The following is a 27,500-nucleotide window of genomic DNA, read 5'->3' as shown; positions in this document are numbered from 1 at the left end:
TTTCGTCTGCCAAACCAATCACAGAAGAGGAGGGTGGAGCTTTACATCACTCCCTCCCCTGCTTCGCACCACCGGTTGATCTGACCTCACCTCAGTAGACACACCTCAACTACTGTGTCAGAACGCCAGAAATACTGTGGGTTTCTATCCTGGGTAGATGGATAGATAGATTATATGCCTTTGTATGGCCTCGAAACAGACAAAGAAATGCCTAGAATTTGTGTTGTTCATCTGATCGCCAATACATCTATATAGAAAGCTGAATGATTACAAACCAAACATTGAGCCCTGAACATCAGAATTTGTCCACAATGGATAATTTAATGAAAATGTTGACAAACGTCTGCCCAGTAATATCTATTGGCACCACCTGCAAAGCCACATGGGATCGTTTGGAATAGTTTTCCTGCACCCGCAGAGAAAAGCCTGGCTTGTTTGTCATACTCTGGCTACAGAGCCCCTCGGTAGGACAGCAGTCACCTCTGTTGCTATGCCAAATCTTTTTAGCCCATTCTTTCGAAGTTAATCTAAAACAAGGATCCTGTCAAATCCCCCACGGACAACATGTCCACATCGATCAAAACACAACGTACGACTGAAGTCATTGTTGGAAGGGGATTTTCTTTATTTTTTTCCTTATTGAAGACAATTATTTTCAAAGACATCGAGAGTCAGAGACTTGGCACAGTAAAACGGACTGAAGATGAAAGAACAGGGATAAAAGAGAGAAAGAGTGGATGTCCAAGTAGATCTTTGTTCAGTGGAGTCATCACACGTCTGATGTCTCTTATCTACTCCCAAACACTGTTGTGGGTGTTTTTTTTGTGGGTTTCTTTTACAATGAGGGCAGAGCCATAGCAGCATTTCATTGTACGGCAGGTAGCCGACTAATCCCCGAGCCGACTAGGTGAAAAATCTGTCGATGTGCCCTTGAACAAGGCACTTAACCCTAATTGCTCCTGTAAGTCGCTCTGGATAAGAGCATCTGCTAAATGACTAAAATGTAAATGTAAAATGTACAATATAAATGTTGACCCTTTTATGTTGCAGATTCAGAGGTGGTGAATGCTCTCTGAGGTGGTGAATGCTCTCTGAGGTGATGAATGCTCTCTGAGGTGGTGAATGCTCTCTGAGGTGGTGAATGCTCTCTGAGGTGGTGAATGCTCTCTGAGGTGGTGAATGCTCTCTGAGGTGGTGAATGCTCTCTGAGGTGGTGAATGCTCTCTGAGGTGGTGAATGCTCTCTGGTTGTTGAAGATCTGCACTACTACAATTATAGTCTGAGTTAGCCATAGAGCCACACGTTGCAGACCCCTGAATAGACCCTGTCCAGAAGCTACCCCCTAGACACTTGTGGAGATTTGAGATTATTTGATAGGTTTAAGCAATACAGGGATAGCTCAACCTTTCCCTCCGACAGGCTATAGGGGGAATTTTCACCCTATTGTTTCAAACTAATAATCTCTAGGGAGTAGGGGCTAGGGGTTGTTTCTGGACAAGCCCCCAGTCTCAGCCTCCAGTCTCCAATCCCTTATGGTACAGGAAACAGACTGGAATGGACTGGTCCTGTGAGAGGTACCAAGTTATTATAACACTAGTAGTTTATACAGTAAGCTATAACATTTGTGTTCTGATGTTTAATATATGGCCAAGGGTACACACCTAGTTTGATGGCTTGTTCAATCTCATCTATAGGCCTATAACACTTCAATAAATAAATAGTATTGATTACATTTTACATTTTAGTCATTTAGCAGACGCTCTTATCCAGAGCGACTTACAGTTAGTGAGTGCATACATATTTTTTCATTTTTATTTTCAAATATTTAGTCGTATGTCAGGCTAGTCATTTGGAAGGACTGGACTTACTCATCGTCTGGCGTTAGCTGCACTGGTTCGTTGGTGAACTGGGTGTCAAAGTTCTCCAGGCCATAGTCGTCTGTGATCTGGGGCTTGAAGGGCGGGGCCATCTGTTTCTTCTCCAGCTGCATGGGGATACAAGCACAACAACACTGTCATTAGTGCACAACGTAGCAAAACATTTTTTCAACGGAAGACTAAAACAAGCGTTTTTTTTTTTATGGGACAAGGTCAGGTAGTCCCTACATCTTACTCTGTAAACGTTACACTGTGCGTCTGTCTCCTGGCTATGTTGAATACACGTATGCCAGGAAAAAACATTTTAACAGTCATCATCATAATCAAATACATTTGAATTTTCTTTCCTCCAAAAAGTGGTTGACCTGTGCAACAAGATGCTACCCGTAAAGCAGACCTTGGTGAGGAAGAGAACAGAGATACAGAGAGGAAAGCAGGGGAGGGAAAATATGATGGGGGAAGGAAGGGTGAGCCTATCTATACTGTTAGTGGGTGATTCACTGCCCCCTGCAGAGTGAGGGTTCATGTGTGGTTCATTTCCATGGTTTCCAAGTCCTCTGTCATGCAAAAGTCCACAGAGAACCTTAGATTGTTGGAAAAAGACAGACATAGAAAACCATCGGATTTTCAAAACCATCAGTTTTGTTTTTTTGAAAATATATAATTTCTGTATTTTCCTTATGAGGACATGGATATAGTGAGACTAAAATGGATTGGTGTGTATTTTCTTTAGCAACATGTATATATATATTTTTTTCTCCACAAAGCCCACACTTTCCTTTTCAATTACAGTGTGTTTGGTGCGTGCACACACATGCATGTGTGTGCATTTCTGGGTTCTTGATTTCCCTGCTGGCTCTCAGGCAACTGCGATGGATCATTACTGTTATTGGTTCAAAGCACTTGTGGGAAGAGCTTCAAACAGCACAGAACACCTCTCTTTCTCTCTCTTCCTCCCTCTCTAAGTCTCTTTCGTTTTCTCTCCCTACTATTCCCCCTCTCTTCCGCTCTACCCCTCCCGCTCTCTTTCCCTCCTCCCTTCTCTCTCTATCTATCCAGGTCTCTCTCTCCTTCACCTCTCTTTCCCTCCCCTCTCTCTCCCAGTCCTCCCCTCCCTTCTCTCTCTTTATGTCTCTGATGTAGTGTAGGCTGGCTGGCTGGCTGGCTGGCTGGCTGGCTGGCTGTCTGCAGAAGCCCTGTGAGGTGGTAATGAAGCGTGTAGAAGCCAGGCAGCCAGGCAGGCCAGTGCCTTAGCTCTGCTCTCTCCTACTCAGAAAGGAGGTGGCCCCATGACCTTGGCTCTGCTATCTCCTACTCAGAGAGGAAGTGGCCCCAGTGCCTTAGCTCTGCTCTCTCCTACTCAGAGAGGAAGTGGCCCCGGGGCCTTGGCTCTGCTTTCTCCTACTCAGAGAGGAAGTGGCCCCGGGGCCTTGGCTCTGCCTTCTCCTATTCAGAGAGGAAGTGGCCCGGGGCCTTGGCTCTGCTCTATCCTACTCAGAGAGGAAGTGGCCCGGGGACTTGGCTCTGCTCTCTCCTACTCAGAGAGGACGTGGCCCCGGGGCCTTGGCTCTACTTTCTCCTACTCAGAGAGGAAGTGGCCCCAGGACCTTGGCTCTGCTCTATCCTACTCAGAGAGGAAGTGGCCCCAGTGCCTTAGCTCTGCTCTCTCCTACTCAGAGAGGAAGTGGCCCCGGGGCCTTAGCTCTGCTCTCTCCTACTCAGAGAGGAAGTGGCCCCGGGGCCTTGGCTCTGCCTTCTCCTACTCAGAGAGGAAGTGGCCCGGGGCCTTGGCTCTGCTCTCTCCTACTCAGAGAGGAAGTGGCAATGGGGCCTTGGCTCTGCTCTCTCCTACTCAGAGAGGAAGTGGCCCGGGGCCTTGGCTCTGCTCTATCCTACTCAGAGAGGAAGTGGCCCCGGGGCCTTAGCTCTGCTCTCTCCTACTCAGAGAGGAAGTGGCTCCAGGGCCTTAGCTCTGCTCTATCCTACTCAGAGAGGAAGTGGCCCGGGGCCTTGGCTCTGCTCTCTCCTACTCAGAGAGGAAGTGGCCCCAGTGTCTTAGCTCTGCTCTATCCTCCTAGAGAAAGTGGCCCGAGGGGGCTTGAAAGGGGGAGCAGCACTGTCTGACGTGGCCTGTGTCTGTGACGGGAGAGAGAGAAAGAGAGAGAGAGAGAGAGAGAAAGAGAGAGAGAGAGAGAGAGAGAGAGCGAGAGAGAGCGAGAGAGAGAGAGAGAGAGAGCGAGAGGAGTGAGCGTGTGTGGGTGTGCTTGCGAGTGTATGTGTGTGCGAGAGAGTGAGTGAATGCATGTGTGTGTGCGCGAGTGTGTGTGTGTGTTTGTGTGCATGTCTGTATGTGTGTGTACGAGTGTGTGTGAGAGAGAGCGAAAGAGAGGGAGAGAGGGGAGAGAGCGAGAGAGAGAGAGACAGAGAAAGAGAGAGAGAGAAAGAGAGACATAGAGAGACAGAGAGAGAGACAGAGAGAGAGAGAGAGAGAGAGAGAGAGAGAGAGAGAGAGAGAGAGAGAGAGAGAGAGAGAGAGAGAGAGAGAGAGAGAGAGACAGAGACAGAGAGCGAGAGAGAGAGAGACAAAACGGAGATGTATGGGTAAACCACTTCTCCAATCTTTTTGGCCCTATAACAGAGAACAAACAGCAAAAAAATATACATGATCAAATGCAAATCTTAGAATCAACTATTAAAGACTACCAGAACCCACTGGATTCTCCAATTACATTGAATTAACTACAGGACAAAATACAAACCCTCCAACCCAAAAAGTCCTGTGGTGTTGATGGTATCCTCAATGAAATGATAAAATATACAGACCACAAATTTCAATTAGCTATACTTAAACTCTTTAACATCATCCTTAGCTCTGGCATCTTCCCCAATATTTGGAACCAAGGACTGATCACCCCAATCCACAAAAGTGGAGACAAATTTGACCCCAATAACTACCGTGGGATATGCGTCAACAGCAATCTTGGGAAAATGCTCTGCATTATCATTAACAGCAGACTAGTTCATTTCCTCAGTGAAAACAATGTACTGAGCAAATGTCAAATTGGCTTTTTACCAAATTACCGTACGACAGACCACGTATTCACCCTGCACACCCTAATTGACAAACAAACAAACCAAAACAAAGGCAAAGTCTTCTCATGCTTTGTTGATTTCAAAAAGCTTTTGACTCAATTTGGCATGAGGGTCTGCTATACAAATTGATGGAATGTGGGGTTGGGGAAAAAACATACGACATTATATAAAATCCATGTACACAAACAACAAGTGTGCGGTTAAAATTAGCAAAAAACACACACATTTCTTTCCACAGGGCCGTGGGGTGAGACAGGGATGCAGTTTAAGCCCCACCCTCTTCACATATATATCAACGAATTGCCGAGGGCACTAGAACAGTCTGCAGCACCCGGCCTCACCCTATTAGAATCTGAAGTCAAATGTCTTCTGTTTGCTGAGATCTGGTGCTTTTGTGTCACCAACCAAGGAGGGCCTACAGCAGCACATAGATCTTCTGCACAGATTCTGTCAGACCTGGGCCCTGACAGTAAATCTCAGTAAGACAAAAATAATGGTGTTCCAAAAAAGGTCCAGTTGCCAGGAACACAAATACAAATTCCATCTAGACACCGTCGCCCTAGAGCACACAAAAAACTATACATACCTCGCCTAAACATCAGCGCCACAGGTAACTTCCACAAAGCTGTGAACGATCTTAGAGACAAGGCAAGAAGGGCCTTCTCTGCCATCAAAAGAATATAAAATGTGACATACCAATTAGGATCTGATAAAAATACTTGAATCAGTTATAGACCCATTGCCCTTTATGGTTCTGAGGTCTGGGGTCCGCTCACCAACCAAGAATTCACAAAATGGGACAAACACCAAATTGAGACTCTGCATGCAGAATTCTGCAAAAACATCCCCCGTGTACAACGTAAAACACCAATAATGCATGCAGAGCAGAATTAGGCCAATACCCGCTAATTATCAAAATCCAGAAAAGAGCCGTTAAATTCTATAACCACTTAAAAGGAAGCGATTCCCAAACCTTCCATAACAAAGCCATCACCTACAGAGAGATGAACTTGGAGAAGAGTCCCCTAAGTAAGCTTGTCCTGGGGCTCTGTTCACAAAACAGAAACAGACCCCCCACACAGCCCCAGGACAACAACAACAACACAATTGGACCCAAACAAATCATGAGAAAACAAAAGAGTCCTGGGGCTCTGTTCACAAACAGAAACAGACCCCACACAGCCCCAGGACAACAACAACAACACAATTGGACCCAAACAAATCATGAGAAAACAAAAAGAGAATTACTTGACACATTGGAAAGAACAAACAAAAAAAACAGAGCAAACTAGAATGCTATTTGGCCCTAAACAGAGAGTACACAGTGGCAGAATACCTGACCACTGTGACTGACCCAAACTTAAGGAAAGCTTTGACTATGTACAGACTCAGTGAGCATAGCCTTGCTATTGAGAAAGGCCGTCGTAGCCTGTCTTCTCTTGAGAGCCAGGTCTGCCTATGTGCACACTGCCCACAAAATGAGGTGGAAACTGAGCTGCACTTCCTAACCTCCTGCCAAATGTATGACCATATTAGAGACACATATTTCCCTCAGATTACACAGATCCACAAAGAATTTGAAAACAAACCCAATTTCCCTTATCTACTGGGTGAAAAACCACAGTGTGCCATCACAGCTGCAAGATTTGTGACCTGTTGCCACAAGAAAAGGGGAACCAGTGAAGAACAAACACCATTGTAAATACAACCCATATTTATGTTTATTTATTTTCCCATTTGTACTTTAACTATTTGCACATTGTTACAACACTGTATATAGACATAATATGACATTTGAAATGTCTTTATTCTTTTGAAACTTCTGAGTGTAATGTTTACTGTTAATATTTGTTGTTTATTTCACTTTTGTTTACTATCTACTTCACTTGCTTTGGCAATGTTAACACACGTTTCCCATGCCAATAAAGCCCTTAAATTGAATTGAATTGAAATTGAGAGAGAGAGAGAGAGAGAGAGAGAGAGAGAGAGAGAGAGAGAGAGAGAGAGAGAGAGAGAGAGAGAGAGAGAGAGAGAGAGAGAGAGAGAGAGAGAGAGGGAGAGAGAGAGAGAGAGAGAGAGAGAGAGAGAGAGAGAGAGAGAGAGAGAGAGAGAGAGAGAGAGAGAGAGAGAGAGAGAGAGAGAGAGAGAGAGAGAGAGAGAGAGAGAGAGAGAGAGAGAGAGAGAGAGAGAGAGAGAGAGAGAGAGAGAGAGAGAGAGAGAGTGTATGTGTGTGATACGGAGGACTCCAGAGGGGCAAGGTGATGATGATGTTGTTCATCGCCACAGCAGCCAGGACAAGAGTGAGAACGCAGCTGCTGATATGGCAGGACTAATTACTAATCAACAGCAGAGATGGGTAGTGCTAGTTCATATCTCATTTAGATCTTCATTTATCAACAAAGGAAAATGGCAACCATCTGCATTCTGAACCACTCTCTTGCTACACTCTGGCACAGTCTGCAATATTTTGTTTCTAGATGGCAACATGTGACAGCAAATGCTAAGACACTATCGTGACTGAAGAACATGTCTCACGCCTCAACAACTACAAAAAAAGCATCAGGTTGACAGCTCTCACTCTCTGGCAGGTTGGTGTTGTTCAAAACACAAACAATAAAAAAGAGCATGAGGTAAATTATATTCAAAGGTGTCACCGCTTCAGAGGGAAAGCAAGCGCTCCCTTAGGAGCCTGTGTTGTGATTAATATTAATATGCTTAAACAACGGCAGTCAAAGAGCTGCACCGAGCCCGGGAGTTCTGTCAAGGCCCGAGACAGCTACGTTTCTTGCGGCGTGTACGAATTCCACACCTTCTACTCCCCACAGACACTGAGGCACACAGCGGTACGCCGTCACAGCTTCGACAAGCTTTTTAACATGGAGGTTTCACACTTCTTTGAACATTTATATAATAAATGATCGACCTTGCAAGCAATTCAAGACTCTATTATTATGGTGGGAGATTATAATACCGTTTTAAATAGCTCAATGGACCGTAAAGGAAATCACACTACAAACAAACAATCACCCTCATGCTCTTAAGGAAATCGTGAATGTCATGGATACATCAGAACTAGTAGATATATGGAGGCTTAAATATCCTGATCTAGTGAGATATACATGGCAGAGACTCAATCAAGCTAGTCGTCTTGACTTCTTTCTTATGTCATTCTCGTTGGCACCAAAAGTTTAAAAAGTGTTGATAGGGGACAAAATGCGGTCGGACCATCATATAATTGGCATATACATTACTCTTACTGAATTTCCACGTGGGCGAGGATATTGGAAATGTAATCAAAGCCTATTGGATGATAACTTGTTTTTAACTAGGACAGAGGAATTTATAACTGATTTTTTCCGACATGCAGTAGGGAAAAAAAGTATTTAGTCAGCCACCAATTGTGCAAGTTCTCCCACTTAAAAAGATGAGAGAGGCCTGTAATTTTCATCATAGGTACACGTCAACTATGACAGACACATTGAGAAAAAAAATCCAGAAAATCACATTGTAGGATTTTTAATGAATTTATTTGCAAATTATGGTGGAAAATAAGTATTTGGTCACCTACAAACAAGCAAGATTTCTGGCTCTCACAGACCTGTAACTTCTTCTTTAAGAGGCTCCTCTGTCCTCCACTTGTTACCTGTATTAATGGCACCTGTTTGAACTTGTTTTCAGTATAAAAGACACCTGTCCACAACCTCAAACAGTCACACTCCAAACTCCACTATGGCCAAGACCAAAGAGCTGTCAAAGGACACCAGAAACAAAATTGTAGACCTGCACCAGGCTGGGAAGACTGAATCTGCAATAGGTAAGCAGCTTGGTTTGAAGAAATCAACTGTGGGAGCAATTATTAGGAAATGGAAGACATACAAGACCACTGATAATCTCCCTCGATCTGGGGCTCCACGCAAGATCTCACCCCGTGGGGTCAAAATGATCACAAGAACGGTGAGCAAAAATCCCAGAACCACACGGGGGGACCTAGTGAATGACCTGCAGAGAGCTGGGACCAAAGTAACAAAGCCTACCATCAGTAACACACTACGCCGCCAGGGACTCAAATCCTGCAGTGCCAGACGTGTCCCCCTGCTTAAGCCAGTACATGTCCAGGCCCGTCTGAAGTTTGCTAGAATGCATTTGGATGATCCAGAAGAGGATTGGGAGAATGTCATATGGTCAGATGAAACCAAAATATAACTTTTTGGTAAAAACTCAACTCGTCGTGTTTGGAGGACAAAGAATGCTGAGTTGCATCCAAGAACACCATACCTACTGTGAAGCATGGGGGTGGAAACATCATGCTTTGGGGCTGTTTTTCTGCAAAGGGACCAGGACGACTGATCCGTGTAAAGGAAAGAATGAATGGGGCCATGTATCGTGAGATTTTTAGTGAAAACCTCCTTCCATCAGCAAGGGCATTGAAGATGAAACGTGGCTGGGTCTTTCAGCATGACAATGATCCCAAACACACCGCCCGGGCAACGAAGGAGTGGCTTCGTAAGAAGCATTTCAAGGTCCTGGAGTGGCCTAGCCAGTCTCCAGATCTCAACCCCATTGAAAATCTTTGGAGGGAGTTGAAAGTCTGTGTTGCTCAGCGACTGCCCCAAAACATCACTGCTCTAGAGGAGATCTGCATGGAGGAATGGGCCAAAATACCAGCAACATTGTGTGAAAACCTTGTGAAGACTTACAGAAAACGTTTGACCTGTGTCATTGCCAACAAAGGGTATATAACAAAGTATTGAGAAACTTTTGTTATTGACCAAATACTTATTTTCCACCATAATTTGCAAATAAATTCATTAAAAATCCTACAATGTGATTTTCTGGAGAAAAAAAATCTCATTTTGTCTGTCATAGTTGACGTGTACCTATGATGAAAATTACAGGCCTCTCTCATCTTTTTAAGTGGGAGAACTTGCACAATTGGTGGCTGACTAAATACTTTTTTTCCCCCACTGTATATGCGTATACAGTGGGGAGAACAAGTATTTGATACACTGCCGATTTTGCAGGTTTTCCTACTTACAAAGCATGTAGAGGTCTGTAATTTTTATCATAGGTACACTTAAAACTGTGAGAGACGGAATCTAAAACAAAAATCCAGAAAATCACATTGTATGATTTTTAAGTAATTCATTTGCATTTTATTGCATGACATAAGTATTTGATCACCTACCAACCAGTAAGAATTCCGGCTCTCTCAGACCTGTTAGTTTTTATTTAAGAAGCCCTCCTGTTCTCCACTCATTACCTGTATTAACTGCACCTGTTTGAACTCGTTACCTGTATAAAAGACACCTGTCCACACACTCAATCAAACAGACTCCAACCTCTCCACAATGGCCAAGACCAGAGAGCTGTGTAAGGACATCAGGGATAAAATTGTAGACCTGCACAAGGCTGGGATGGGCTACAGGACAATAGGCAAGCAGCTTGGTGAGAAGGCAACAACTGTTGGCGCAATTATTAGAAAATGGAAGAAGTTCAAGATGACGGTCAATCACCCTCAGTCTGGGGCTCCATGCAAGATCTCACCTCGTGGGGCATCAATGATCATGAGGAAGGTGAGGGATCAGCCCAGAACTACACGGCAGGACCTGGTCAATGACCTGAAGAGAGCTGGGACCACAGTCTCAAAGAAAACCATTAGTAACACACTACGCCGTCATGGATTAAAATCCTGTAGCGCACGCAAGGTCCCCCTGCTCAAGCCAGCGCATGTCCAGGCCCGTCTGAAGTTTGCCAATGACCATCTGGATGATCCAGAGGAGGAATGGGAGAAGGTCATGTGGTCTGATGAGACAAAAATAGAGCTTTTTGGTCTAAACTCCACTCGCCGTGTTTGGAGGAAGAAGAAGGATTAGTACAACCCCAAGAACACCATCCCAACCGTGAAGCATGGAGGTGGAAACATCATTCTTTGGGGATGCTTTTCTGCAAAGGGGACAGGACGACTGCACCATATTGAGGGGAGGATGGATGGGGCCATGTATCGCAAGATCTTGGCCAACAACCTCCTTCCCTCAGTAAGAGCATTGAAGATGGGTCGAGGCTGGGTCTTCCAGCATGACAATGACCCGAAACACACAGCCAGGGCAACTAAGGAGTGGCTCCGTAAGAAGCATCTCAAGGTCCTGGAGTGGCCTAGCCAGTCTCCAGACCTGAACCCAGTAGAACATCTTTGGAGGGAGCTGAAAGTCCGTATTGCCCAGCGACAGCCCCGAAACCTGAAGGATCTGGAGAAGGTCTGTATGGAGGAGTGGGACAAAATCCCTGCTGCAGTGTGTGCAAACCTGGTCAAGACCTACAGGAAACGTATGATCTCTGTAATTGCAAACAAAGGTTTTTGTACCAATTATGAAGTTCTGCTTTTCTGATGTATCAAATACTTATGTCATGCAATAAAATGCAAATGAATTACTTAAAAATCATACAATGTGATTTTCTGGATTTTTGTTTTAGATTCCGTCTCTCACAGTTTTAAGTGTACCTATGATAAAAATTACAGACCTCTACATGCTTTGTAAGTAGGAAAACGTGCAAAATCGGCAGTGTATCAAATACTTGTTCTCCCCACTGTACATGTAGGTAGAGTTATTAAAGTGACTATGCATAGATAATAAACAGAGAGTAGCAGCAGCGTAAAAGGAGGGGGGTAGCCATTTGATTAGATGTTCAGGAGTCTTATGGCTTGGGGGTAGAAGCTGTTTAGAAGCCCCTTGGACCTAGACTTGGCGCTCCAGTACCGCTTGCCGTGCGGTAGCAGAGAGAACAGTCTGACTAGGGCGGCTGGAGTCTTTGACAATTTTTAGGGCCTTCCTCTGACACTGCCTGGTATAGAGGTCCTGGATGGCAGGAAGCTTGGCCCCAGTGATGTACTGGGCCGTACACACTACCCTCTGTAGTGCCTTGCGGTCGGAGGCCGAGCAGTTGCCATACCAGGCAGTGATGCAACCAGTCAGGATGCTCTCGATGGTGCAGCTGTAGAAGCTTTTGAGGATCTGAGAACCCATACCAAATCTTTTCAGTCTCCTGAGGGGGAATAGGTTTTGTCATACCCTCTTCACGACTGTTTTGGTGTGCTTGGACCATGTTAGTTTGTTGGTGATGTGGACACCAAGGAACTTGAAGCTCTCACCCTGCTCCACTACAGCCCCGTCGATGAGAATGGGGGCGTGCTCGGTCCTCTTCTTTTTCCTGTAGTCCACAATCATCTCCTTTGTCTTGATCACGTTGAGGGAGAGGTTGTTGTCCTGGCACCACAGGGCCAGGTCTCTGACCTCCTCCCTATAGGCTGTCTCGTCTTTGTCGGTGATCAGGCCTACCACTGTTGTGTCATCGGCAAACTTAATGATGGTGTTGGAGTCGTGCCTGGCCATGCAGTCATGAGTTAACAGGGAGTACAGGAGGGGACTGAGCACACACCCCTGAGGGGCCCCCGTGTTGAGGATCAGCGTGGCGGATGTGTTTTTACCTACCCTTACCACCAGGGGGCAGCCCGTCAGGAAGTCCAGGATCCAGTTGCAAAGGGAGGTGTTTAGTCCCAGGGTCCTTAGCTTGGTGATGAGCTTTGAGGGCACTATGGTGTTGAAAACTGAGCTGTAGTCAATGTATAGCATTCTCAAATAGGTGTTCCTTTTGTCCAGGTGTAAAAGGGCAGTGTGGAGTGCAATAGAGATTGCATCATCTGTGGATCTGTTGGGGCGGTATGCAAATTGGAGTGGGTCTAGGGTTTCTGGGATAATGGTGTTGATGTGAGCCATGACCAGCCTTTCAAAGCACTTCATGGCTACAGACGTAAGTGCTACGGGTCGGTAGTCATTTAGGCAGGTTACCTTAGTGTTCTTGGGCACAGGGACTATGGTGGTCTACTTGAAACATGTTGGTATTACAGACTCAGACAGGGAGAGGTTGAAAATGTCAGTGAAGACACTTGCCAGTTGGTCAGCGCATGCTCGGAGTACACGTCCTGGTAATCCGTCTGGCCCTGCGGCCTTGTGAATGTTGACCTGTTTAAAGGTATTACTCACATCAACTACGGAGAGCGTGATCACACAGTCGTCCGGAACAGCTGATGCTCTCATGCATGTTTCAGTGTTACTTGCCTTGAAGCGAGTATAAAAGTAATTTAGCTCATCTGGTATGCTCGTGTCACTGGGCAGCTCGCGGCTCTGCTTCCCTTTGTAGTCCGTAATAGTTTGCAAGCCCTGCCACATCCGACGAGCGTCAGAGCTGGTGTAGTACGATTCGATCTTAGTCCTGTATTGACGCTTTGCCTGTTTGATGGTTCGTCAGAGGGCATAGCGGGATTTCTTATAAGGTTCCGGGTTAGAGACCCGCTCCTTGAAAGCAGCAGCTCTACCCTTTAGCTCAGTGCGGATGTTGCCTGTAATCCATTGCTTCTGGTTTGGGTATGTACGTACAGTCACTGTGGGGACGACGTCATCGATGCACTTATTGACGAAGCTAGTGACTGATGTGGTGTACTCCTCAATGCCATCGGTAGAATCCCGTAACATATTCCAGTCTGTGCTAGCAAAACAGTCCTGTAGCTTAGCATCTGCTTCATCTGACCACTTTTTTTTTGACCGAGTCACTGTGCTTCCTGCTTTAGTTTTTGCTTGTAAGCAGGAATCAGGAGGATAGAATTATGGTCAGATTTGCCAAATGGAGGAGCGGGAGAGCTTTGTATGCGTCTCTGTGTGTGGAGTAAAGGTGGTCTAGAGTTTTTTTCCCCTCTGGTTGCACATTTAACATGCTGGTAGAAATGAGGTAAAACTGATTTAAGTTTCCCTGCATTAAAGTCCCCGACAACTAGGAGCGCCGCCTCTGGATGAGCGTTTTCCTGTTTGCTTATGGCAGAATACAGCTCATTGGGTGCGGTCATAGTGCCAGCATCGGTTTGGGGTGGTAAATAGACAGCTACGAAGAATATAGGTGGGTACATGGGCACATGGGTACCCTCATAGATATCATCCTGACTAACATACCCTCTAAATACACCTCAGCTGTCTTCAACCAGGATCTCAGCGATCACTGCCTTATTGCCTGCGTCCGTAACGGGTCCGCGGTCAAACGACCACCCCTCATCACTGTCAAACGCTCCCTAAAACACTTTAGCGAGGAGGCCTTCCTAATTGACCTGGCCCAGGTATCCTGGATGGATATAGATCTCATTCCGTCAGTAGAGGATGCCTGGTTGTTCCTTAAAAGTAATTTCCTCTCAATCTTAAATAAACATGCCCCATTCAAAAAATACAGAACTAAGAACCGATATAGCCCCTGGTTCTCCTCAGACTTGACTGCCCTTGACCAGCACAAAAACATCCTGTGGCGTACAGCATTAGCATCAAATAGCCCCCGCGATATGCAACTTTTCAGGGAAGTTAGGAACCAATATACACAAGCAGTCAGGAAAGCAAAGGCTAACTTTTTCAAACAGAAATTTGCATCCTGTAGCACTAACTCCAAAAAGTTTTGGGACACTGTAAAGTCCATGGAGAATAAGAGCACTTCCTCCCAGCTGCCCACTGCACTGAGGCTAGGAAACACTATCACCACCGATAAATCTACAATAATCGAGAATTTCAACAAGCATTTTGCTACAGCTGGCCATGCTTTCCATCTGGCTACCACTAACCCGGCCACCAACTCTGCACCCTCTGCTGCAACTTGCCCATGCCCCCCCCGCTTCTCCTTCACACAAATTCAGACAGCTGATGTTTTGAAAGCGCTGCAAAATCTGGACCCCTACAAATCAGCTGGGCTAGACAATCTGGACCCTTTCTTTCTAAAACTAGCCGCCGAAATTGTCGCTACCCCTATTACTAGTCTGTTCAACCTCTCTTTCATAACGTCTGAGATCCCCAGAGATTGGAAAGCTGCCGCGGTCATCCCCCTCTTCAAAGGGGGTGACACTCTAGATCCAAATTGCTACAGACCTATATCCATCCTGCCCTGCCTTTCGAAAGTATTCGAAAGCCAAGTTAACAAACAGATAATCGACCATTTCGAATACCACCGTACCTTCTCCGCTATGCAATCCGGTTTCCGAGCTGGTCACGGGTGCACTTCAGCCACGCTCAAGGTCCTAAACGATATTATAACCGCGATTGATAATAGACAGTACTGTGCAGCCGTCTTCATCGACCTGGCCAAGGCTTTCGACTCTGTCAACCACCGCATTCTTATTGGCAGACTAAATAGCCTTGGTTTCTCAAATGACTGCCTCGCCTGGTTCACCAACTACTTCTCAGATAGATTTCAGTGTGTCAAATTGAAGGGCCTGTTGTCTGGACCTATGGCAGTCTCTATGGGGGTGCCACAGGGTTCAATTCTTGGGCCGACACTTTTCTCTGTGTATATCAATGATGTCGCTCTTGCTGCTGGTGACTCTCAGATCCACCTCTACGCAGACGACACCATTTTGTATACATCTGGCCCTTCATTGGACACTGTGTTAACAAACCTCCAAACGAGCTTCAATGCCATACAACAATCCTTCAGTAGCCTCCAACTGCTCTTAAACACTAGTAAAACTAAATGCATGCTTTTCAATCGAACGCTGCTGGCACCCGCCCACCCGACTAGAATCACCACTCTCGACGGGTCTGACCTAGAGTATGTGGACAACTACAAATACCTAGGTGTCTGGTTAGACTGTAAACTCAACTTCCAGACTCTAGAATCTAGAATCGGCTTCCTATTTCGCAACAAAGCCTCCTTCACTCATGCTGCCAAACATGCCCTCGTAAAACTGACTATCCTACCGATCCTTGACTTCGGCGATGTCATTTACAAAATAGCCTCCAACACTCTACTCAGCAAATTGGATGTAGTCTATCACAGTGCCATCCGTTTTGTCTCCAAAGCCCCATACACTACCCACCACTGTGACCTGTACGCTCTTGTTGGCTGGTCCTCACTACATGTTCGTCGTCAAACCCACTGGCTCCAGGCCATCTATAAATCACTGCTAGGCAAATCCCCGCCTTATCTTAGCTCATTGGTCACCATAGCAGCACCCACCCGTAGTCTGCGCTCCAGCAGGTATATCTCACTGGTCATTCCCAAAGCCAACACCTCCTTTGGCCGCCATTCCTTCCAGTTCTCTGCTGCCAATGACTGGAACGAATTGCAAAAATCTCTGAAGCTGGAGACTCTTATCTCCCTCAATAACTTTAAGCATCAGTTGTCAGAGCACCTTACCGATCACTGCACCTGTACACAGCCCATCTGAAATTAGCCCACCCAACTACCTCATCCCTATATTGTTATTTATTTTGCTCTTTTGCACCCCAGTATCTCTATTTGCACATAATCTCTTGCACATCTAGCATTCCAGTGTTAATACTATTGTAATTATTCTGCACTATAGCCTATTTACTGCCTTACCTCCATAACTTGCTACATTTGCACACACTGTATATATATTTTCTGTTGTATTTCTGACTTTATGTTTTTTACCCCATATGTAACTCTGTGTTGTTGTTTTTTATTGCACTACTATGCTTTATCTTGGCCAGGTCGCAGTTGTAAATGAGAACCTGTTCTCAACTGGCTTACCTGGTTAAATAAAGGTGAAATAAAAATTAAAAAAAATAGATGAAAATGTGGCTAGACGTCAAGATGACACTTCACACAATTTATTTCCATTGCCTGCATGACAAATCTGATACTTTGAACTATTGGGAGATAATTTATTAAAGGACAAGTTTAGTATTTTAGACCAAAGAAGTCTATGGGCTAGGGTTGGGCGGTATCCAGATTTTCATACTGTCATACCATTTCTGTACCATACCGGGGTATATACGGTATTACCGAATGTGAACACATGGGGCGCCATTTCCCTAAAAAACTATTAAGGCAACAGGGATCTTGATCCAGGAGGGGATTGAATGTCTCTGCTGTAACCAAGAACCCTAATCTTGACATCTAGCCCCATAGATAGCAAGTTAGCAAAACAAATGCATAGCTGGAAACCCTGATCTTAGATTTCTTATAGTTACACTTAACTTATAGTTATAATCAGTGGCATAGCACGTTCGAGGGGGAGCACCCAACCTTCCCCAAGTAAAATAAAAATCATACCTTCTGTATTTAGAAATACCCCGGTATGAACGGTATATCGCCAAAGACCACTATGGGCCAAGAGAGACTTACCCACGGCTTTGTATCTTTGACTTTGGGGCATGAACGTTATGTTCCACTGTAGGCTTGAGCCTATTTAGTGAAGAGAAATCACGCCAGGGTATCTGTCTGTCTGTCTAGACCAGTTATCTAATCACTGCCTGCCTCTAATCCTCTTGCAGTGGGTTACGATGCTCCACTGTATCTCTGGTAAGAGCCACGATGCTGCAGCTGGTTACTGCTGCAGAGGTTCTGATCCTCCCACAGGATAGGCTGGCACAGTGTCGAGCTTGACGTCACAGTGCCGAGCTTGACGTCAGGGACACAGGCTGCACTTCATTCCATTAAGATGTTCCCTCCCATCTACCCTTCCGCAATCCACCTTTGCAGAATGTATCTGATAAGACTGGTTAGGATCATAGTCAGGAGGTAGAAGTTACTAAACCAGCGGACAAAAGATGTTGAAGTGATGCCATTATGTTTTTTTTGCAACTCGAAAAATACACTACCAGTCAAAAGTTTGGACACACCTACTCATTCAAGGGTTTTTCTTTTCTTTTTACTATTTTTTACATTGCAGAATAATAGTGAAGATATCAAAACTATTAAATAAAACATGGAATCATGTAGCAAACAAAAAAGTTTTAAACAAATCAAAATATATTTTAAAATAGCCACCCTTTGCCTTGATGACAGCTTTGCATGCTCTTGGCATTCTCTCAACCAGCTTCACCTGGAATGCTTTCCCAACAGTTTTGAAGGAGTTTCCACATATGCTGAGCACTTGTTGGCTGCTTTTCCTTCACTCTGCGGTCCGACATCCCAAACCATCTCAATTGGGTTGAGGTTGGGGGATTGTGGAGGCCAGGTCATCTGATGCAGCACTCCATCACTCTCCTTCTTGGTCAAATAGCCCTTACACAGCCTGGAGGTGTGTTGGGTCATTGTCCTGTTGAAAAACAAATGATAGTCCCACTAAGCCCAAACCAGATGGGATGGCGTATCGCTGTAGAATGCTGTGGTAGCTATGCTTGTTAAGGGTGCCTCGAATTCTAAATAAATCACAGACAGTGTCACCAGCAAAGCACCCCCAAACCATAAGACCTCCTCCTCCATGCTTTACGGTGGGAAATACAGATGCGGAGATCCTCCGTTCACCCACACCGCGTCTCACAAAGACACAGCGGTTGGAACCAAAAATCTCCAATTTGGACACATTTCCACCGGTCTAATGTCCATTGCTCGTGTTTCTTGGTCCAAGCAGGTCTCTTCTTCTTATTGGTGGCCATTAGTAGTGGTTTCTTTGCAGCAATTTGACCATGAAGGCCTGATTCACACAGTCCCCTCTGAACAGTTGATGTTGAGATGTGTCTGTTACTTGAATTCTGTGAAGCATTTATTTGGGCTGCAATTTCTGAGGCTGGTAACTCTAATGAACTTATCCTCTGCAGCAGAGTTAACTCTGGGTCTTCCATTCCTGTCGCAGTCCTCATGAGAGCCAGTTTCATCATAGCGCTTGATTCTTCAAATGCTCCGTATTGACTAACCTTCATGTCTTAAAGTAATGATGGACTGTTGTTTCTCTTTGCTTATTTGAGCTGTTCTTGCCATAATATGGACTTGGTATTTTACCAAATAGGGCTATCTTCTGTATAGGCCCCGTGTAGCTCAGTTGGTAGAGCATGGCGTTTGCAACGCCATGGTTGTGGGTTCGATTCCCACGGGGGGCCAGTATGAAAAATGTATGCACTCACTAACTGTAAGTCGCTCTGGATAAGAGCGTCTGCTAAATGACTTAAATGTAAATGTATACCCCCCCCCCCCCCCCTACCTTGTCACAACACAACTGATTGGCTCAAATGCATTAAGAAGGAAATACATTCCGGTGACTACCTCATGAAGCTGGTTGAGAGAATGCCAAGAGTGGGTAAAGCTGTCATCAAGGCAAAGGGTGGCTATTTGAAGAATCTCAAATATAAAATACATTTGTTTAACACTTTTTTGGTTACTACATGATTCCATCTGTGTTATTTCATAGTTTTGATGTCTTCACTATTATTCTACAATGTAGAAAATAGTAAAAATAAAGAAAAACCCTGGAATGAGTAGGTGTTCTAAAACTTTTGACTGGTACTGTACATCTTTATCTGGTTGTTATCTGGTTGTAATCTGACCAGATAACAACCAGAAGATAATGTCTTTCCCATGATGTCTTGGTCTCGTCATGAAAAAATAAATCTAAACATGATCGCAACAGAGACCAGTTGGTTATAATCTAGTTATACTGCTTTTCCTCACAAGATGCATGCTGTTGACTGACATATTCTATAGATAATTGATATTGCCAGAAGCATCTCACAGAAAAGGAGGCACTGCTGTGAACAAGGCATTTCCCCTCGTTTGTGTTGAATATACAGGAGAGGCTTTGACTACAAACTAATAATGTGCTGAAACACAGACTCCTGTCCCGGTCACCGTGTATGAGCAAGTATTTGGACTTTGACAATTTTTTTTTGTTTTTGGGCTCTGTACTCCAGCACTTAGGGATTGAAATCATACAATTACTATGAGGTGAACCGTTTAGAAATTATAGCACTTTTTATACATACATATTGTGTCATTTTGGAGTCATTTGTATTGTAAATAAGTATAGAATATGTTTCTAAACACTTCTACATTAATGTGGATGCTACCATGATTACGGATAAACCCGAATGAATCGTGAATAATGATGAGTGAGAAAGTTACAGAAGGGTCAAAGATCATACCCCCAAGACATGCTAACCTCTCACCATTACCAATAACAGGGGAGGTTAGCATTTTATATCATACCCCCAAGACATGCTAACCTCTCACCATTACCAATATCAGGGGAGGTTAGCATTTTATATCATACCCCCAAGACATGCTAACCTCTCACCATTACCAATATCAGGGGAGGTTAGCATTTTTCAGGGGGTATGATATTTATGCCTCTGTAACTTTCAAAATACACTCAAATTAAAGCTGACAGTCTGCACTTTAACCTCATAGTCATTGTATGATTTCAAATCCTAAGTGCTTTGAGTGCAAAGCCAAAACAACAACAAAAAGGTGTCACTGTCCAAATACTTTTGGACCTCACTGTAATATTGCATTGGCCTAGCTCCCACTTCCACGTTGCTTTCAAATAGCTGTGTGTGTCAGCTGTACACAATCAATTACGCAACCTCCCCTCAACACACACACACAGAGTTTCTGTTCGATGGTGCATGTGCATCATTTAGAATTAACTTTTATTTGTGGTGGAGCTACAAAGAGGAGGCAGTCAATGTGTTCTACACAGTGGTGGGTTAACACCCTGTGTCTGTGTGCTCCATTCATTTAGCTCCCTAAGAGCCCTCCTCTCCAACACTGGTTAGTTAATACAGTATTACATGGGCTGATTGCTGAGGGAAATGACTCGGAAGGAATCAGACGGAAAACTTCCTAGTTGTCGAAGTTAACAAAGTCATGCCGTCGAAAATGCCTTGAGCTATAATTAACCATTAGCAATAAGAGTAAATATTGTTTCACCCCCCAATAACTATACTGAACAAAAATGTAAACGCAACATGCAACAATTTCAATGATTTTACGGAGTTACAGTTCATATAAGGCCCTAATCTATGGATTTCACATGACTGGGCAGGGGCGCAGCCATGGGTGGGCCTGGGAGGGCATAGGCCCACCCACTTGGGAGCCATGCCCACCCACTGGGGAGCCAGGCCCAGCCAATCAGAGAAAATGTTTCCCCACAAAAGGGCTTTTTTACAGACAGAAATACTCCTCAGTTTCATCAGCTGTCTGGGTGGCTGTTCTCAGACGATCACGCAGGTGAAGAAGCCGGATGTGGAGGTCCTGGGCTGACATGGTTACACGTGGTCTGCGGTTGTGAGGCTGGTTGGACGTACTACCAAATTCTCTAAAACGACGTTGGAGGCGGCTTATGGTAGACAAATGAACATTCAATTATCTGGCAACAGCTCTGGTGGACATTCCTGCAGTCAGCATGCAAGTATCTTCTGTACCATTTTCATGAGATTGGTGATATAAAGGATAGTGTACCCATCATTATAGCATCATTACAGCATCATTATAGCATGAAGTAATGCAAAATAGACATAATGGGAATCAAAGTAACATGCTGACCGTCTGACCGACCAAGATGTGTTCCCACAGGTGATACTGGCTGACCAAGATGGGTTCCCCCAGGTGATACTGGCTGACCAAGATGGGTTCCCCCAGGTGATACTGACTGACCCAAATGGATTTCCACAGGTGATACTGGCTGACCAAGATGGGTTCCCACAGGTGATACTGGCTGACCAAGATGGGTTCCCCCAGGTGATACTGACTGACCCAAATGGATTTCCACAGGTGATACTGGCTGACCAAGATGGGTTCCCCCAGGTGATACTGACTGACCCAAATGGATTTCCACAGGTGATACTGGCTGACCAAGATGGGTTCCCACAGGTGATACTGGCTGACCAAGATGGGTTCCCACAGGTGATACTGACCGACCAATATGGGTTCCCACAGGTGATACTGGCTGACCAAGATGGGTTCCCACAGGTGATACTGGCCGACCAAGATGGGTTCCCACAGGTGATACTGACCGACCAAGATGGGTTCCCACAGGTGATACTGACAGACCAAGATGGGTTCCCACAGGTGATACTGAGTGTCTGACCGACCAAGATGGGTTCCCACAGGTGATACTGACCGACCAAGATGGGTTCCCACAGGTGATACTGACCGACCAAGATGGGTTTATTCACATTTATTTTTTCTACGCTGCTAAGTGGATATGATTGGAGGCTTACCTGGTCCCAGTCTATACTGCGGAAAAACGTGTGCGACTTGATGTCAGTGAAGCCCGTTTGGACCTGGCAACCCAGACGCTCTTTGGGGTCCTGTTAGGTAGAGAGAAATTAGTAGAATTAAGAGTTGACGTGATTAATTAAATTCAAATGTATTTTATAAACCGGTTTTAACAGCAGCAATTGTCACAATGTGGTTTACAGATCCCCAGCCTAAAACCCCAAAGAGCAAGCAGTGCAGAGGCAGAAAGAAGAACAGTGGCTAGGGAAAAACTAGGTGGCTTATTGCACCAATTACAGCAAATTACAGCAATGTGATCTTGGTATAATGTAGAGATGTAATATTTACTCAAATTAAACACAAAGTTCAGTATGTATTTCCCTCAAACAAACCCTTACACTATTCCTCCACCCTTGTAATATCCCAAAACTAGTTGATTATCACCAATGAAAGAAGCACTAACTCCTTATGCTGCCAGCAATTCACGTGTCACCGATTGAACTAACAGTGTAACTCCACAATCATATAATATTTTCTTTACATACACTGCCGGTCAAAAGTTTTAGAACACCTACTCATTCGAGGGTTTTTCTTTATTTTTCCTATTTTCTACATTGTAGAATAATAGTGAAGACATCAAAACTATGAAATAACACATATGGAATCATGTAGTAACCCGAAAAGTGTTAAACAAACCAAAATATATTTTATATTTGAGATTCTTCAAATAGCCACCCTTTGCCTTGATTACAGCTTTGCACACTCTTGGCATTCTCTCAACCAGCTTCACCTGGAATGCTTTTCCAACAGTCTTGAAGGAGTTCCCACATATGCTGAGCACTTGTTGGCTGCTTTTCCTTCACTCAGCGGTCCGACTCATCCCAAACCATCTCAATTTGGTTGAGGTCGGGGGATTGTGGAGGCCAGGTCATCTGATGCAGAACTCCATCACTAATCTTCTTGGTGAAATAGTCCTTACACAGCCTGGAGGTGTGTTGGGTCATTGTCCTGTTGAAAAACAAATGATAGTCCCACTAAGCCCAAACCAGATGGGATGGTGTATCGCTGCAGAATTCTGTGGTAGCCATGCTGGTTAAGTGTGCCTTGAATTCTAAATAAATCACAGACAGTGTCACCAGCAAAGCACCCCCACACCATAACACCTCCTCCTCCATGCTTTATAGTGGGAAATACACATGCGGAGATAATCCGTTCACCCACACCACATCTCACAAAGACACGGCGGTTGGAACAAGAAATCTCAAATTTGGACTCCAGACCAAAGGACACATTTCCACCGGTCTAATGTCCATTACTCGTGTTTCTTGGCCCAAGCAAGTCTCTTCTTATTATTGGTGTCCATTAGTAGTGGTTTCTTTGCAGCAATTCGACCATGAAGGCCTGATTGACACAGTCTCCTCTGAACAGTTGATGTTGAGATGTGTCTGTTACTTGAACTCTGTGAAGCATTTATTTGGGCTGCAATTTCTGAGGCTGGTAACTCTAATGAACTTATCCTCTGCAGCAGATGTAACTCTGGGTCTTCCTTTCCTGTGGCGGTCCTCATGAGAGCCAGTTTCATCATAGCGCTTGATGGTTTTTGCGACTGCACTTGAAGAAACTTTCAAAGTTCTTGAAATGTTCCATATTGACTGACCTTCATGTCTTAAAGTAATGATGGACTGTCGTTTCTCTTTGATTATTTGAGCTGTTCTTGCTATAATATGGACTTGGTCTTTTACCAAATAGGTCTATCTTCTGTATACCCACTTTACCTTGTCACAACACAACTGATTGGCTCAAAAGCATTAAGAAGGAAAGAAATTCCACAAATTAACTTTTAAGAAGGCACACCTGTTAATTGAAATGCATTCCAGGTGACTACCACATGAAGCTGGTTGAGAGAATGCCAAGAGTGTGCAAAGCTGTCATCAAGGCAAATGGTGGCTATTTGAAGAATCTCAAATATAAAATATATTTTGATTTGTTTAACACTTTTTTGGTTACTACATGATTTCATATGTGTTATTTCATAATGTTGATGTCTTCACTATTATTCTACAATGTAGAAAATAGTAAAAATAAAGAAAACCCCTTGAATGAGTAGGTGTTCTAAAACTTTTGACCGGTAGTGTATATTTTTATTTTTATATTTTTATATTTAATTTACAGCTGATTCATTTGCTACTATTTTCTACTATTCTGTTAGAAATGTAATCTGGAGTAGTAGTTTTTGTTAAATGGAGCCAGTATTTCCTTGACAGCTGAAATACGCTAGCCTATCTGTTGACTCCCAACAGTGGGGCTATGGTATTTTCATCAGTACAATCATTTTAATATCACCGCCCTAACTAGCAAAGATTTAATGTGAAAAGCTCCAAGGCCATTCACTCTCCACTATACTGTCTTACTATAGCCATGTATATCAGGTACACTGACACATGTAGAAACAAATACTCTCATAAGTCACCGCAGACACTGTGAGCAAAACACACATGGCCGTACGCACGCACACACACACACACACACACGTACACAAGTAAAAACATCCATAACACACACACAAACACACACACAAACACACACACTCTCTGTCTCTCGGCCAAATGGATATGGCCTTCACAGAATGGCTGTCATGGTGCTGTCCTAATAGTGTCTTGGCCACGTTCCTACACAGGCTGATTTCACTGAGGGGGAGGGAGGGAGACGCTTTATTGGACGCACTTGGTGAACACTACAGTGTCCTTCTCTCACCTTGTTTAAAAAGCCCTTCAGCACGCTGGCAGCCTTTACCGACAGAGACCTTGGGATGCGAATTGTTTTTTCCAGAATAACTGTGTGGAGAAGACAGAGAGAGAGAGAATGCATGAGAAAGAGAGAGGGAGGACAATCCTGCGGAGGGAGGGAGGCAAACAATTGGTGATTCACCATCCAACCTGCCCGTGTCTGCTGCGTATGAGCTGAAGGGGAGGAGGAGGAGAGAGGAGTAGAGAGAGGAGGAGGCTCTTCTGTGACTGCTTCAGTCGTGTGCCGCCTTGAGACTCGTGGCACACAGGCTGGATACAGGCTCGACACACCAGTGTACCGCCCCACTGTAGTACAGCAAGTTCTGTTTTCCACAGTGGGAAACAGTTTGGTGGTATTGCGTAGCAGCTGACCTTGTTGGTTAGTTGGACCCACTGACACTCTGGGTATGTCCCTATAATCTCTCCTTCCTCCTGAGCCGTGCACATGTTCATTCCTCCCCACATATATAAATAAATAGAAATGGGATTGGTGTAGGCATGGGCTACATGGAGTTTCTTATTTCCTGTTAAATCCATAAAGGGAAGTGTACAAGTGCACACTTCAGGAGAAAGGACAGATTATTGGGACGTATTCTCTGTCGGGTCAAGTAAATCCTTGATTGGCCTCAAACCCCACCCCCTGCAGTCATAACAAACATTGCGTGTCTAGGAGCAGACGAGGCAGACGCAACGCAGTTTAACTTCCCTGGCTCTCTGATGAACAGATTAGAGACGGAAGAGTAAAGAGTGCTGTTTATCCTCCTCTTCTTCCTCTCTGATCTGTTTGTTTACGCTGAGTCCTAATGAAATGATAACTGGATCAGTCTCTGGCTGTGTACCAAATGGCACCCTAGTCCCTATCTGGTACATTACTTTTGACCAGTGCCATTTGGGACGTAGACTCTATTTGTGATGTTGATGGCACCCCGGGTTAGGGTAAACACCAGCGTTAGGGTTTAAATTCAATTACATTTATTTTTACTGTCCAACCGATACTTGACTTCTGCTATTAACCCAACCCCTCTGAAACGGAGAGGTGTGTTGGGGGGCTGCCACATTGAGCGCCCGGGGAGCTGTTGTTGTGGGGGTTTAACTGCCTTGCTCAAGGGCAGAATGACAGATTTCTGGGGCCACTATCTGGGGCCTGGGGCCAGGGGCCTGGGGCCAGGGTTAGGGGTTAGGAACACTGATGGTGATGTGTCTAGTGGTCGCCAGAAGGAAGGGTTGGGGAGAGGTAGAGTATGGTACAGTGTAGCATAGTATGGATGGAAAGGCAGACAGACAGACAGACAGAGAGAAAGAGAGAGAGAGAGAGAGCTTGGCCAAATACTATCCACCACCAGGTTGGCACCAAATGTTCCATGACACTAACATTCTCACTAGCTTAGAACCTAAACGCAAGAACCTGATTGTCGTGGAACTTTGGATACCACCATGCCAACCCTAAACTCTGTTTGTCAGTCTATGGTTCTGTGGGGTTGGCATGTGTGCCAGGGTTGCCCAGGGTGAGGTTGGCACTGGTCAGGGTGATGACATAAGGCTGGTCACCCCCTACGGAGAGAGGGGCTGGTTTCCGCTAGCGAGGTGGCATCCAGGAGCATGCTGCTTGCCCTGTGGGGGCGTGAGGAAAACCAAAGGGCTGGCAGATGCCCATGGGTTTCAGTGCCCATGCCCAAGCTGCCATAGGTGTGTACGGTGGAGAGAGACTGGGGGGAGGTATGGAGGAATGTTCGCTCCAGCAGGGTATGGGGTGGGTTGTAGTACAGTATAACACATACAAATAAAATAACCAGAATGGGCATCACCATTGAATCAATTATATTTATATGGCTTAACACGTCTGGTAGCCTACAAATATGTCATACAAGAAGCAATTAGCTCTCCTGTGGTATTGCTCCAGCTGTCCGAATGTCTCATACTTGTTTTTTATGTGCAAATCTTTATCGATTTATAACACAGAATAAATAAATAAATGAGTAATGTATTGAGAGACGTGGTGTGTTTGTGTGCTGCCTGAGGGGGTTTGGAGCACCAAAATACACAGTATGACATTTAAAGACATATGAAGTACTGCTATCCTGAATAATCATGCCCTTGAGTGGAGGAGTGAGTAGCCAATGTGGATAGAGCATTTGTTGTTTTTGACACAAAATGGCCACCATGCATCACTCAGGTGGGTGCTACATATCGCGTAGTAGTAGTGGACGTCACACTTAACAATGTGAAGCACTTTGAGACATTAGGTAAGAAGCGCTGTTATTAATCCACTTCAAAACTGTAGTAGAGGGCTCTCTCACCTTGGAAGAGGTACTCCTCTGTGTTCATGTCAGGATTGTCAGTGATGATGTCGAACGGGGACCTCCCGGCCATCATCTCAAACATGAGCACGCCTAATGCCCACCAGTCAACACTGAACCCTGGAGAGAGACGACAGACAACCTTCAGCCATCTTGGTTAGATTCAGCTATAGTTTGGTAATGACAGCAATAGTTTGGTAATGACAGCAATAGTATGGTAATGACAGCAATAGTATGGTAATGACAGCAATAGTTTGGTAATGACAGAGATCTGTTCATTATTTTCACTTTTTGTTTGGAGTTTCTAAAAGGCAAATTCCCAGAGTTCTCCCCATTTCCTCCATGTATGTGTTGTTGACGGGAGGGACTCACCGTAGTCTTCCCCTCTGAGGATCTCAGGGCCGATGTAGTTGGGGGTTCCACAGAATGTACTGGTTGTGTCTCCAGGTCTGATGCCCTCCTGA

General features: G+C 44.8%; 1 protein-coding gene across 1 annotated transcript in view; it reads right to left on the bottom strand.

Annotated features, from left to right (window-relative positions):
* Positions 1 to 27,500, bottom strand: part of LOC311148021 (protein kinase C zeta type-like) — a gene marked incomplete at its 5' end in the record, with an annotated part of 159,918 nt that overhangs the window by 7,387 nt on the left and 125,031 nt on the right. The window contains 5 exons of the mRNA XM_084184904.1: positions 1,869 to 1,984; positions 21,956 to 22,045; positions 24,708 to 24,787; positions 27,037 to 27,156; positions 27,409 to 27,496. Coding sequence (XP_084041030.1) covers positions 1,869 to 1,984; positions 21,956 to 22,045; positions 24,708 to 24,787; positions 27,037 to 27,156; positions 27,409 to 27,496 — 494 coding nt within the window. The remainder of the gene's footprint in view (positions 1 to 1,868; positions 1,985 to 21,955; positions 22,046 to 24,707; positions 24,788 to 27,036; positions 27,157 to 27,408; positions 27,497 to 27,500) is intronic.

This window comes from Coregonus lavaretus, assembly GCF_964263955.1.
Source record: "Coregonus lavaretus genome assembly, chromosome: 20".
NCBI lineage: Eukaryota > Metazoa > Chordata > Actinopteri > Salmoniformes > Salmonidae > Coregonus > Coregonus lavaretus.
This window is presented reverse-complemented; position numbering and strand designations above follow the sequence as displayed.